Source organism: Aptenodytes patagonicus, chromosome 14, assembly GCF_965638725.1.
Source record: "Aptenodytes patagonicus chromosome 14, bAptPat1.pri.cur, whole genome shotgun sequence".
In the NCBI taxonomy this organism is placed as follows: Eukaryota; Metazoa; Chordata; class Aves; order Sphenisciformes; family Spheniscidae; genus Aptenodytes; species Aptenodytes patagonicus.
The window spans coordinates 2369123-2380214 of record NC_134962.1 but is presented as its reverse complement, the minus strand read 5'-3'; the positions used below and the strand labels follow the sequence as shown (position 1 = coordinate 2380214).

The following is an 11092-nucleotide window of genomic DNA, read 5'->3' as shown; positions in this document are numbered from 1 at the left end:
GGCATGTTCCTCACCAGCCTTCATCTTCCAGCATCAAGGCGAAGAAGCTGAGAGACCATGTCCATACCACCAATCCTTCAGGGACCCTTGGAGGATCGGAGTGGGGCAAGCAGAGGGTTGAGACACCACTGCTCCTCTGCAGGGTCCTTCCTCCACCATCAAGGGACTTGGGCAAGAACCCAAGCGATGGTTAAGCTATCACAAGGTAGCGGGAAGAGCTCCAGCAACCTCAATGGGATTAATATTTCATTAGGAGGGGCTTTAACCACCTGTGGACCTGTGACTCAAGTGTTTCATCAAGTCCTGAAGCTCACTTTCTGAGCAGAACATCACTCCTGGTTCTGAAGCTTTCATGGCATGTTTCGATGTGTCGCACATCAAGGCAACGAGAGCAGTCATCCTGCAGTCGGCGGGCTCCGAGCTCTCTCTTTTCGGCCTCTGAATAGAATTCATTTAAGCTCTTATGAGGCAATTCATATCCAGATTTTATTAGAAGTGGAAGGCCCTTTTATTTCCTCAGTGTATTCAGCACACAGAGAACTAGTGCTATGGTTAATTTTATTTCTATGCTTTCTGTGTTTTAATAATGATCTCCCCAGTTCTATTTGACTCTGAATAGATGAGGGAGACAGAGATACGAGTCAGAATAATGTAATCATGTATTGCAGACAAATACTGGTAAAACTTATGTGTAATGAATATGTGACTGAAGCAGAGACATGAAAGATTGCTTAAAGTTATAAAATCTGATATATTTGCACACCTACCAGGTATGTGTATGCATTCAAAAAAAAAATGCAGTTATGCTTTCAAGAAAAATGTAAAATGATAAAAAAATTACTTTTGTCAAAAAATATTCCAGAAGTGCAAATACAATACACACATATAGCTCTGGGGCCACATTTCTATGTGCATTTTCTCTCTTTCACTGTCTTTTTGAAGCCAAATAAGATAAAGACTTACCAGAACAAAAAATATCTACTTGTGACACTGAGTAGTTGTGTGTTGAATGTCAGTAGGAGACGGCACCCAGCTTCAAGCTCATACAGACCAAGGCTTGTCCTTTTGATATTTCATTGGCCCCCCCAGCTGAGCTGTCTATAGGTCGCATCCCCATTCCTCCAGCTGTGTGACAGAGGATCTCAAACCAGATGAAGCCACCAGCACGAGACACTTCCACCACCCGCTGCACCACTAAATCTGCATCAGAAGATTTTTCCAAGCGCGTCGAGCAAGCTTGGCGCATCGGACGGCCTCGGCGGCGGCTGTCTGGGGCTCACGTAAAGGCAGCCAAGCTTTGTGAGCCTTGATTAAAACCCAAAATGGGGTTTAGTTACATTTTAACATTATTCCTTTAACTGATACTCACAGTTTGCATGATTTCATCAAATTAATATGTTACAATTTCTAAGGGATGCACACCATGCAGATCTTGAGAGACTTAGCGGTGTGCGTTTCTTATGAGCCAAGAAACAGGCAAATTAAAATCTGCCTGTGCTGGACGCTGGAATCCCCCTGGCAGAGTCAAGGAGCTAAAACTGAAATAAACATGGTTAAGCACCAGAGAATTTCCCTCTTCTTTTGGCTGATTTCTTTCCCACGGGAAGTCGGCAATCCCATCAGCAGCACCTCTGCAACTGGAAATTGCAGAAGTCTCATGCTGTGGCCCAGCTGAAGTGTAAAGGCTGATACACAGCAGGCTGGGAAGACTCCCATTTTTCCCTAAAAACCTGCGTATCGCTGGCAGCATTGCTGCCAGGGAGTAACGCGCAGCTTTCAGCTGGTTCCTAAGGAAACAAGAGGTGTAACCACACGGCGGGTTGCAGTGCCCCATTGCAGTGTTTTGGTGTGCTGGGGACCAAGGACCCGCAGAGAGCCCCAGAGCCCTGAGCAGCCCATGCTCAGCTGCTGCACACCCTGGTTGAATCACGTAAACCACTAAGGACAGCATTGCTGCTCTGGTTCCTGCTGAAAGGAGGGAGGACTGGACGGTTCAGGTCTGTCCTATATTTGCAAAAGTTGACAAGTCCCATTTCTGCTTGCTTTTGAACCAAGTGCAAAAACTTCCTTGAAGACCACCCTGAGTTTTGACCCTAGTTTTTGCTGCCCACGTCCTCCTGCACCCAGAGGGCCCAGAAGCTGAACAGGAACACGATGCTGCATGATTCAGCTGAGCAATTAATCTCAACAGAAAGACCTGTCCAGCTTCTCCCAGTAATTCTTTTAAAGTGGGAGGTTAACGCAATTCAATGGAGCTGCCCTTCATCACTTAAAGAGAGACATGGGCTTTGAACATCCCCAAGTGAAGTAGTTCTGGCATAAACCCTCCTCCTCCTCCTCTATCTTCCCTGACCCCTTCATCCCCGAAGGGACGCCACATCTCAGCGCTGTGTGATCTTCCCTCTCGAGGCTGATTAGCCGGAGCTGGAGTTCAGGGAGGTGAGAGCATCAGCGTCCTCGCGGTGATGTTTGATCGTCGGTGTCTGCGAGTGCTCCCAATTAGCCTGGAAATGCTGCCTCCGGTTCACAAATACCTTAAAAAAGAAGTTTAACGAAAAGCCACCTGCGTTGCCTTTCTTCAGCCCTCTCCGCCGTATCAAAGCCTTCAAGAGTAGCTAAGGGCAACTTCTATTGCCGAGAAGGGCCTGTTGGAGTGTTGGCTCGTTAGTGCCATGGCTGTGCTGCGCACGGAGCTGGGGAGCATCCATCAGCTCACGCCGCCGGCCCTGCTTCCTGGGAGCGCTCGCGGAATATCAGTAAGAGTCTTAGGCTGTGAAGTTTACCTCCGAGGGTGCCACCAAAGGGCCTTTCAAGCAGAAAGGTCACCCAGCTCATCTGCTTCCAGAGGAGCTGATTAGAGATGACTTGTTTCAGGAGCCGTCGCTCCCCACAACGAGCCCTCTCGGTCTTTTTGCTCCTTCCGTTCGCAGTAATGGTCTGCAGCTCGTCGGAGGGGACTCGGTGGGGGACGACAGCAGCAGTACGTATTTTAATAGATAACATTTGTGAGCTGGCTTTCAAGGCTGCAGCTTGGCGAGGGATCTGATGAAGCACCGGGAGGGAAGACTAAGGCGAAAATGAGCGCCCAGGGAAGCGGCTTGGACTCAGCCTCGGTCACGCAGGAGGTGATGGTGGTCCCTCGCTGGGGTGGGTCTGAGGCACCCACCCTCTCCATTCCTCCCTGCTGCCATGCTGCTGGCTGCAGGGCGCACGATGTCGCTGGGGAAAGCGACAAGCAGAATCTGCAGGGAAAGGTGTGCGAAAGCCTCAAGAGCTGATGCCAGAGCAAGTGCCCACAGAATAAGGTTATTTGTGCCTCCTCAATCTTCTCTTTGATAAATCAACATTAGAAACATCTCCTGGGGTGTTTCCCTGAGCAGCGATACCAACCTAAGGTCTTGCCTGCAGCAGGAAGGTAACATGTTTCTGGCAAGGCAGCTGTATTTTAAGGGGTGTCTCTGCGTTGAGGATGTTTTGGGGCAGTTCTGCTCAGTTTGAGCATATTTTCGAGGACTGGCTGCACTCTTGGCTCTAAGTGATCACAGTAGACCTGCTGCTGCTGAAGTCAAGGTCCATACAAATAAGAAATCATCACTGGCATGTTTGCATAATAGAGACTTAGAAAAAGCATTTGCACTGGGAAAACAGAAGGAATATCTTTAGTTATTGGCTACAGCAATTTAGCACGACTGTTAAACACACCTGATGAAAATAGTGCCAAAAATGTTAGCAAGCATATCTCCCACCAAAGTCAAAATGCTTCATAGCATTAACCCTACTTTAATGATTTTGGTTTTCAACTAGGAAAAAAGGTGGGGGGGAGGAAAATTCTGAAAATAACACATTTCCATTTTTTTCTTTCAAAACAGCTCCTTGTTTTTCAACACTTTTACTTTGCATTATTATTTCTCATGTAGCTGTGAAGAAATTAAATACTTGAAAACAGAACAAAACATATAAATTAAACCAAATTTTTTGATTAACGCAAAACAACTGACATTTCCTTTCCTGAATAATTTAAAAATTAAACTTAGAAAACCAATTTCTTGTCTGAGAAGCCTCTTTAAAAGGAAATGTTTGGTATTTTGCAGCACTTCTATTAGGCGGACTGGTGTCAGCATCTTATTCTTTTAATGTTAAAAACACTTTTAACCCACCCAAACTCCAGCTCTAAACTATTTAGGGAAAGGCATGTCTTTCTAGCCCTTCTCTATAGCCTTTCACACAACAAAATCCCTGGTTGTACCTGGAGTTTCTTAACTAGGATATAAATACTATATTTAAATTATAGTGGCTGTGTTCGCAATATGTCTGATCTTTGAAGGAAAAGGGTAGCTACAGTGGGCCACGCTTTGCCTTCCATCTCCCACTCTTATGTCATGAAAATGTACAGGATTTCTCCATGGAAATAACCTGGTTTTGAAAGGAAAATTAATGTAAAGTAATTTCCATGGGCGACCACTTCTTCTCTCGTTCAGCAGTTTTTTGTTAGTGAAGACACTTCTTCCATACAGCTACATTAAAACAGAGGGAAAAATGAAATTATCCTTCTCTGAAGGTTTTATGGTGTTGTTTTAATGAGGCTGCCTTTCTGTTACTGCAGGAAATTGTAAAACACATTCACTGGGAACAAAGAGAGCAAATATTGTCCCACAGGCAGGAGGCGGCAACCACAGGCATGCAGAGAGAAGGTGTGTTGGGTGACACAAAGTCCATCTGCAGCTGGACTCCCTACCCCAGAGCCAATCTTTCTCCCTAACCCACTGCAAGGTGGAACAAAGCTGACTTACTGACCCATACTTGGACCCAACAGGAACCCTCAAGCTCTTGAGCGTGTCCATCAAAAAGGCCCAGAGGTCATTACATGCACCCCGCAGTGAGGTTTGCACACAGACTGGATGGAAAGGAACTTGTAAAGTGCTAGCAGATGTGCAAAACCCTAGCCAAGCTGGGCAAATTTCCCGCTTGATTAATGCAGGCAGAGGTTTGGCAGTGAAAGTTTTGTGTTGTGTTTAGTGCACGGTTCGCTTGGGTTGGCTCCTTGGGGGAATCAGCTGAACAGCAGCAGATCAGACTCGTCTTTTCTGGGAGCGCTGCTCAGGTACACGGATGAGCATGGTGGGAAGAGGCACCAAGTCCCCCATGCATCAGAGACATTCTGTCTTAAACTTCTGCCTCAGGGCTTTCTGCACGTTTTGTATCTTCTCTGTGATCACTGTGTCGCTGAGGTGATCGCCAAACTTCTGTTTCAACAGCACCCTAATGATTTTGATGCAGCGTTCATCCATCATGGGCTTCGCCTCTCGGAAAGTATTGCCCCTCCGCCCTGTGATGGAGTGGCTCTGGATGTAGTCGGACGTGAAGAGCTTGTAGAGCAGTGTCTTGCAGGCAGTGCTGATTTTCTGGTCAAACCGGATGGTCTCTTTGAGCTGTTCCTTGGTGTAGCCGTTGAAAAGCTCCACCACCTCACATGGCTGCCGGTGGGGCTCCTCCTGGAAGGACAGGGATTCCAGCCTCTGCACCTTCTTCTTCAGAGAAAAGACATCCTGTTGGAGGTCCAAAACCATCCTCTCCAGCTGCTCTATCTTCTCCACCCTGAAAAATTGAAATTACATGTGTAAAGGCAAGAAGACACCATGGGCTCACCGTGGATATTGCTAAAGGATGTAGCACCTCCACCCAAGCAATGATTACACGCCTCCTGCAAGCAGGGAAAGGACAGCTTCTCTGCTAGAGTGTCAGCCCATCCAGCTATGCCTGGGTGAGGAGCAAGGCAGGAGAGAAGAATGACATGGTCTGGACTTTTCAGTAGCTCAAAAATGTTCAGAGTTTAACCCTCAACCCCCCCTTGTCATGCACGCGTGGAGACTTTGATGCTCAATTTTCTTTTCAGTTTTAAGGAAAGATATAAGCCCTGTCCTGCAAGACCCAGGAGGCACATATTTGTGGTATGAAACAACAGACACGCGGGAAACGACAATGCAAGTACTGTAACATGATTTTTTGGCACCCATTTCTTTGCAGAAAAACTGTCCCTAGCAGCTACTTCATCACTGGATACTTGTCATCAAAGTAACAGACAATAAAGCAAGCAATACACAACCATGTTCAAACACAACAGATGTCATTTTGATTGTTATAGGCAAGAGCTTTGTGGTTTCTGCACTGTTTCAGAGCCTTTTTGCATCTCTAACTCCAAGCCCTACAATCAGAAAGAAACACCTGGCTCTGATTATATAGAGATTCAGCAGCTCTTGGTTCTAAAATTGCACCATTTTGTCACCCAGCTGTGGTCTCACTGCTCTTTCTTGTAGTGAGGAGGAAAATACAGTTAAGAACAAGTGCCTTCTTTTGCTAATTACCTTTCCATTTCACAAGGACCACAATTTTTCTGAACTCTCTCGAGGTCATCCATCTCTTGCAAAGCATCAAGCTTTCGCTCCTCACAGCTGGAAGAAACAAGCAAGCTAAAAAGCACTGCCACAAGAAACTTCATATTCATATTCATTCCTGATGAGAATTATCTGTAATTCAAAGCAAAGTCAATTCTGTTTTCATTTACAGCAAGAATAAATGGATCGAGAGGAAATATCAATGGTTCTTCATGCGGACAACCTCCTGTGCACCCCTCTTTCCATGCAGAGCAAGCCCTGGCACACAGATATGGGGGACCTCCCATTTGACCCACCAAGGGATCAGGACTCCAGAGCACAAGGGACTCAATTGCTCTGCAGTATGCACCCACACAAAGTCCCGTTATCTTTTGCACTTTGGGTTTAAGTCTACATTAACATCTATTCAAAGTGAGCACTACCACGGCATGGAAACAGAGCGGACAGACCCCACGCTATGAAATGCATATACATGGTGTGAAACATTCAGGGTCCTCGCTGTGCTTTCAAGTGTTACCTGTTCAGACAGATGCGTTGCTGGCATTGGGACAAGATGCCATCTGACTTCCTCTTCATTGGCAGGGCAACGTAATCTACAGGCAGGGATGGGAGACAAGCTGAACATGCCAGCTGTTGAAGAGGTCCTGAATCCCTCTGTCTCCAGAACAGCTTATCTAAGCACTCCTGCTAGATTGTATGGCAACACGTTATTCCCTTTTCATAAAGAGAGTGATCCAGACATGCTTTCCAAGACTGAACAATAGGGATTTTGTTATTAGAAAAAGGTGGTACCTCAAGGGTTTCTTCTGTTCCCATCACAAAAGACATAGTGAGCAAGGCAAGCAGAGCCAATGTGTCTCTGGACACTGCTGTTAGTCAGCAGGTAGATAATGCATTAGTGTATTTTTATAAGTGTGTTTAATGTATGCAGTAGTGGATGGAAAAGCAGGGAAATAAGCAAATCTGTGAAGGTTTGGCTAATTGATACACAAGGATTTGGGTATTTCACAGTTATTCGGGCAGGCTGGATTGTTTTTTGGCTTGTGAGGAAAGAACTGCTAGCCCAGGAGAAAGTTAGTGCCTGGTAGAGCAGGCACGATACGCTATCACACAGGCATCTCGCTTTAGACAGCCCTCCTGGAGGAGATCTCCCAGGTGGAAAGGACCAGAAAATTTCATCTCCAACCTTTGTAGCCCTGGGAGAAAGCACATACAGCCCTGGAGCAGCGCAGAGGTCTCCTGGCAGCTCTGAAGGTCCCCATCCCAACCTGCCGTTCAGGATGAGGCAGCAGGAGAGAGCTAAAAGCCAATGTCCTAATTTACAGCCATGATTACCTCTGGTAGCTGGACCAGCCCTGTCTTCTTCACCCTGGGAAGTCCCCGGCACAGCCATGGTGACAAACGTAGATGGGGGTGTGAAGGCACTGGCTGGGTGGGGGGGCCCCGCCAGCGAGCGGGGACTCCCTGCCGCGTTGCCCAGGGCACGTCTCTCCTTGATGATGGAGGAGCTGCCAGCATCATGGGGCAGGCTGGCCTCGGCCACCCTCGGCAGCGGCTTGGCAGGGTAAGTCCTGTCGCTGTGGTATTTCCTGGATGCATTCCCTGGGGTCCATTTTGGGAAGGTTTTCCTGGATTTTTTTGGCTGGGGTGGCATCATGCTGTGGACGGCTGGTTCTTCTTCTGAAAACAAGGTGGATACTCAAGATGTGCAGTGGGGTATCAATGCTGTGTATCTCCCACCTCCCACTCAGTGCTTTTTACCCTGATTGTAGGGCTGTGAAATTTATGCCAGGCCTACAATGCTCTCGGCATCCTCCCACCCCAAAAGCCCAATGGAGGTAGAAAGGTGCAATCTTCAAAAGACCCTACTCACTTAACTTCTCCAGGAGCTGTCTATCTTCCAGCAGCTTCTTCTCTAAAATATCTTTATGCTCTGTAGGAAGAGAGGACTTTTCAGCACTGAACTCCTTCTCTAAAGGTTGACTCCTGAGCAGCCCCAAATTGCAAAGCCCAGGACAGAGGGGTGTCACTCACCGCTTATGCCTTCCACCATCCCCCAGTAGAGCCCGCTGAAGCCGGGGCAGCGGGCCAGCACCTGCTCACCCACCACGTAGAGGTGGAAGGGCTTGCGGGGCTCCTTGATGTTCTCGATGTTGATCACCCGGCTGCCATCGGGCCAGCTGATGAGGACGTAGAGCTTGGCCGACATCAGGGCTGCCCACCTGGTGCGAGAGGAGTGGGAAGGGAGCATCACGGCATGGCTTTGTGCTCTCCCGTGGCTGGGAGGATTAGCAAACGATGCTCTACCTGAGGCAGTGCAGCCAGCAAATACGAAATACTTGTCCCTGCATCTTTTCTACCAGTTATTTCTCTTTTCCTATTCCTGCCCTTCTGTGCTTGCCTTGTCCTAAACCCCTTCCCTGGGAGGTTGTGCTGGGACTGACACGGGCACAGCTCCACGTGCCTTTATTTTGCCCCAGCTTAATTTGAAGAGGAAATGCAGCTCCAGCCACGACGTGTGTCACCTGGGGTTGGGCAGGACCAGCTCTCACGCAGGACGCATTGAGCAGACACCGCATAAGCCACCAAGCAGAGACAGGCTGGTTCCTCTGCCCGTGTGAACCAGCACAGCTCAAATGACTTCGATGGGTCTACAGCAATTTGCTACAGTGGAGGATCACATCTGTACGATATCGAGGCAGTACAGAGAAGAGACTCGAAAAGACCCAGGTGTATTCTAGGAAATGATCCTTCCTTTGCCTGTACAGTTATTTTCTCCAGTAAATGTCAAAGTGCTTTGATAAGGAAGGCAGCAAATTACCTCCGTTTCACACATGGGGAAACTGAGGCATAGACCAGTAAAATACACATCTGAGGCAGCCAAGTAGCAAAGCTGCAAGGAGCTACTCTCCCGGGTCCTGGCCCACTGCTCTGCCCCCGAGAGACCCTGTTTCTCCCCTTAGAGCTGCACGCTTAAATCACTGCAGAAATGGGAGTGCTCAGCAATCAAACAACAGCCAGGCTAGTGGTGACTTTCAAAACCTCCCAAGCCACAGGGGCAGCTGAAGAGCCACGGGCTGCTGGGCTCAGGGAGGGTTTCTTTCCAGGTTTTAACCAACACATCATGGATGGGGACAAAACCAGGCAGAGGCCGCCTGCCAGAGCTCTTAAGGGCCCTGGCAGAGCATCACCCCGGACCATCCTGCTCTGCTCTGTCGCAGGATTCGGCAGAAGGGTTTTGGGGACTGGGGCTGAGCCCTTGTGCTGGGTACCACGTGGAGAACGGCCATGGTGTCCAAAGCCGATGGGAGGGAAGCTGGGGCAGGGAGAGGAGAAGTGGGACAAGTTGGCTAGAAAGACAGCTATGACTCAATTTATTGCAGTCTCTTGTTTTGCCTCCACATCCCCATTAAAGGCAAGCCTGGTTTTGATTCCTCTCACTTGGGAGGTTCAGTTCACCCTGGAGAACTTTCTCCTTCTCCTTCCCCCCCTCCACCATCACCGGCTACAGCAAAGCTCCTTGCAGGAACCGTAACCTTCCCCGAACCTGCCAGCCTGCCCTGCTGGCACAGACTCACACCTGGCTCACTCCAATCCTTTCCTCTTGGCCAAGACACGCTCTGGGGTTTATTTTTATAAGGAAGCCCCATACACAAATTAACTGTATGGTAACCGCCTCGCTCCCGCACCCCCTTCCCTGCTGCTGGGTGCTCTGCAGCAGGCGGCTGCACCCAGCCCTCTCCGAGCCCAGGGAAGGTTACAGACCAAGAAACTGGGATAAATGCATAGCTGAGACCTCTCCCTCCCAGAAACACAGCTCTGTTTTAAAGAGCTCCATATTCCAAACAGCAAACAGTCCCAGCCCCAAAAAGCTCTCTAGAGGGTTTTTCCTTCTTTAACATTTAAAGAAAAAACACTGATCTTCATAGCTGCTGCTGCTCCCTCCTGCCCCACTTACCAGTTGCTCATTTACCTTAACAAATGCAACAAAACTACACAAAGGCACAAACACAGAGAGAAAGAAAGAGAGAGAAAGATATCACAATCCTGATAGCAATAGAGCTCGGTCCTTGCCTGGTTAGCACTGCTCCAGGTATTGAGTCTTGCAAAATGTCTCCTGTCTATCCAGATCTCAGCTGCCTGCTCCAGGAGAGGAGGTGACCGGACACTTCTTTGCCTTGGGCTTGTCCCTTCACCACAGTTCCTTGTCAGGTCTCCTTTGTCTGGCTTAGAAAGCTCCCACCTGCCGTCCCCACTGCAAAGAAAAAAAAAACCCCTTTGCTTTCTTTTTTTCCTGGTTGTTTTGTTTCAGCGTTATTATTCCTGTTATTTTTCCATATACATATATATTTTTTTTTCCCTTAGCTTGTTCCAGGTCTGTTTCTTACAGGGAGAGAGAGCAGAAGAGAAGAAAAAAAAGCCTTAGGTTTTTTGGAGCATGAATAAACCTTGCATTTCCATGAGTTATTCATGAATAATTCATGAAAATGCATGATTAATTCAGGTTCATGAATTATTCAGGAATAATTCTCGAACATTCCTGGTTAATTCATGCTCACACAGTGAGTGAGTCAGGCTCTGGGGCTTGGTGAATTCTTTTCTCCCCGAGACAGGAGAAGAGAGGCTTAGAGACAGCTGCACTGCGCGCTTCTCGTTTGCCGAGTCTTAGAAGAAAACATATTTTGGGCCCTTTTTGAAAC

The 11092-nt window shown here is 48.0% G+C and overlaps 1 protein-coding gene across 1 annotated transcript; it reads right to left on the bottom strand.

Moving 5' to 3' along the window:
• Positions 1-3315: 3315 nt before the first annotated feature.
• On the bottom strand, positions 3316-10845 carry LOC143167134 (uncharacterized). The gene is made up of 8 exons (XM_076352220.1): positions 10781-10845; positions 10467-10647; positions 8427-8614; positions 8266-8325; positions 7728-8072; positions 6910-6985; positions 6363-6449; positions 3316-5595 (listed from the first exon to the last, which is right to left on the bottom strand). Exons 3-8 carry the CDS (start codon positions 8599-8601, stop codon positions 5148-5150), a joined length of 1191 nt encoding a protein of 396 aa, XP_076208335.1. The 5' UTR covers positions 8602-8614; positions 10467-10647; positions 10781-10845; the 3' UTR covers positions 3316-5147.
• Between the last annotated feature and the right edge of the window lie 247 nt (positions 10846-11092).

Bases quoted from the DNA above. Each gene is read 5' to 3' on its own strand.
- LOC143167134 (XM_076352220.1), bottom strand. From the start codon at position 8,601: ATGTCGGCCAAGCTCTACGTCCTCATCAGCTGGCCCGATGGCAGCCGG. The intron at 8,073-8,265 runs GTGAGTAGGGTC...CCTTGTTTTCAG, and splicing joins ACAGCTCCTGGAGAAGTTAA to AAGAAGAACCAGCCGTCCAC. The intron at 5,596-6,362 runs GTAATTAGCAAA...TCAATTTTTCAG, and splicing joins GGTCCTTGTGAAATGGAAAG to GGTGGAGAAGATAGAGCAGC.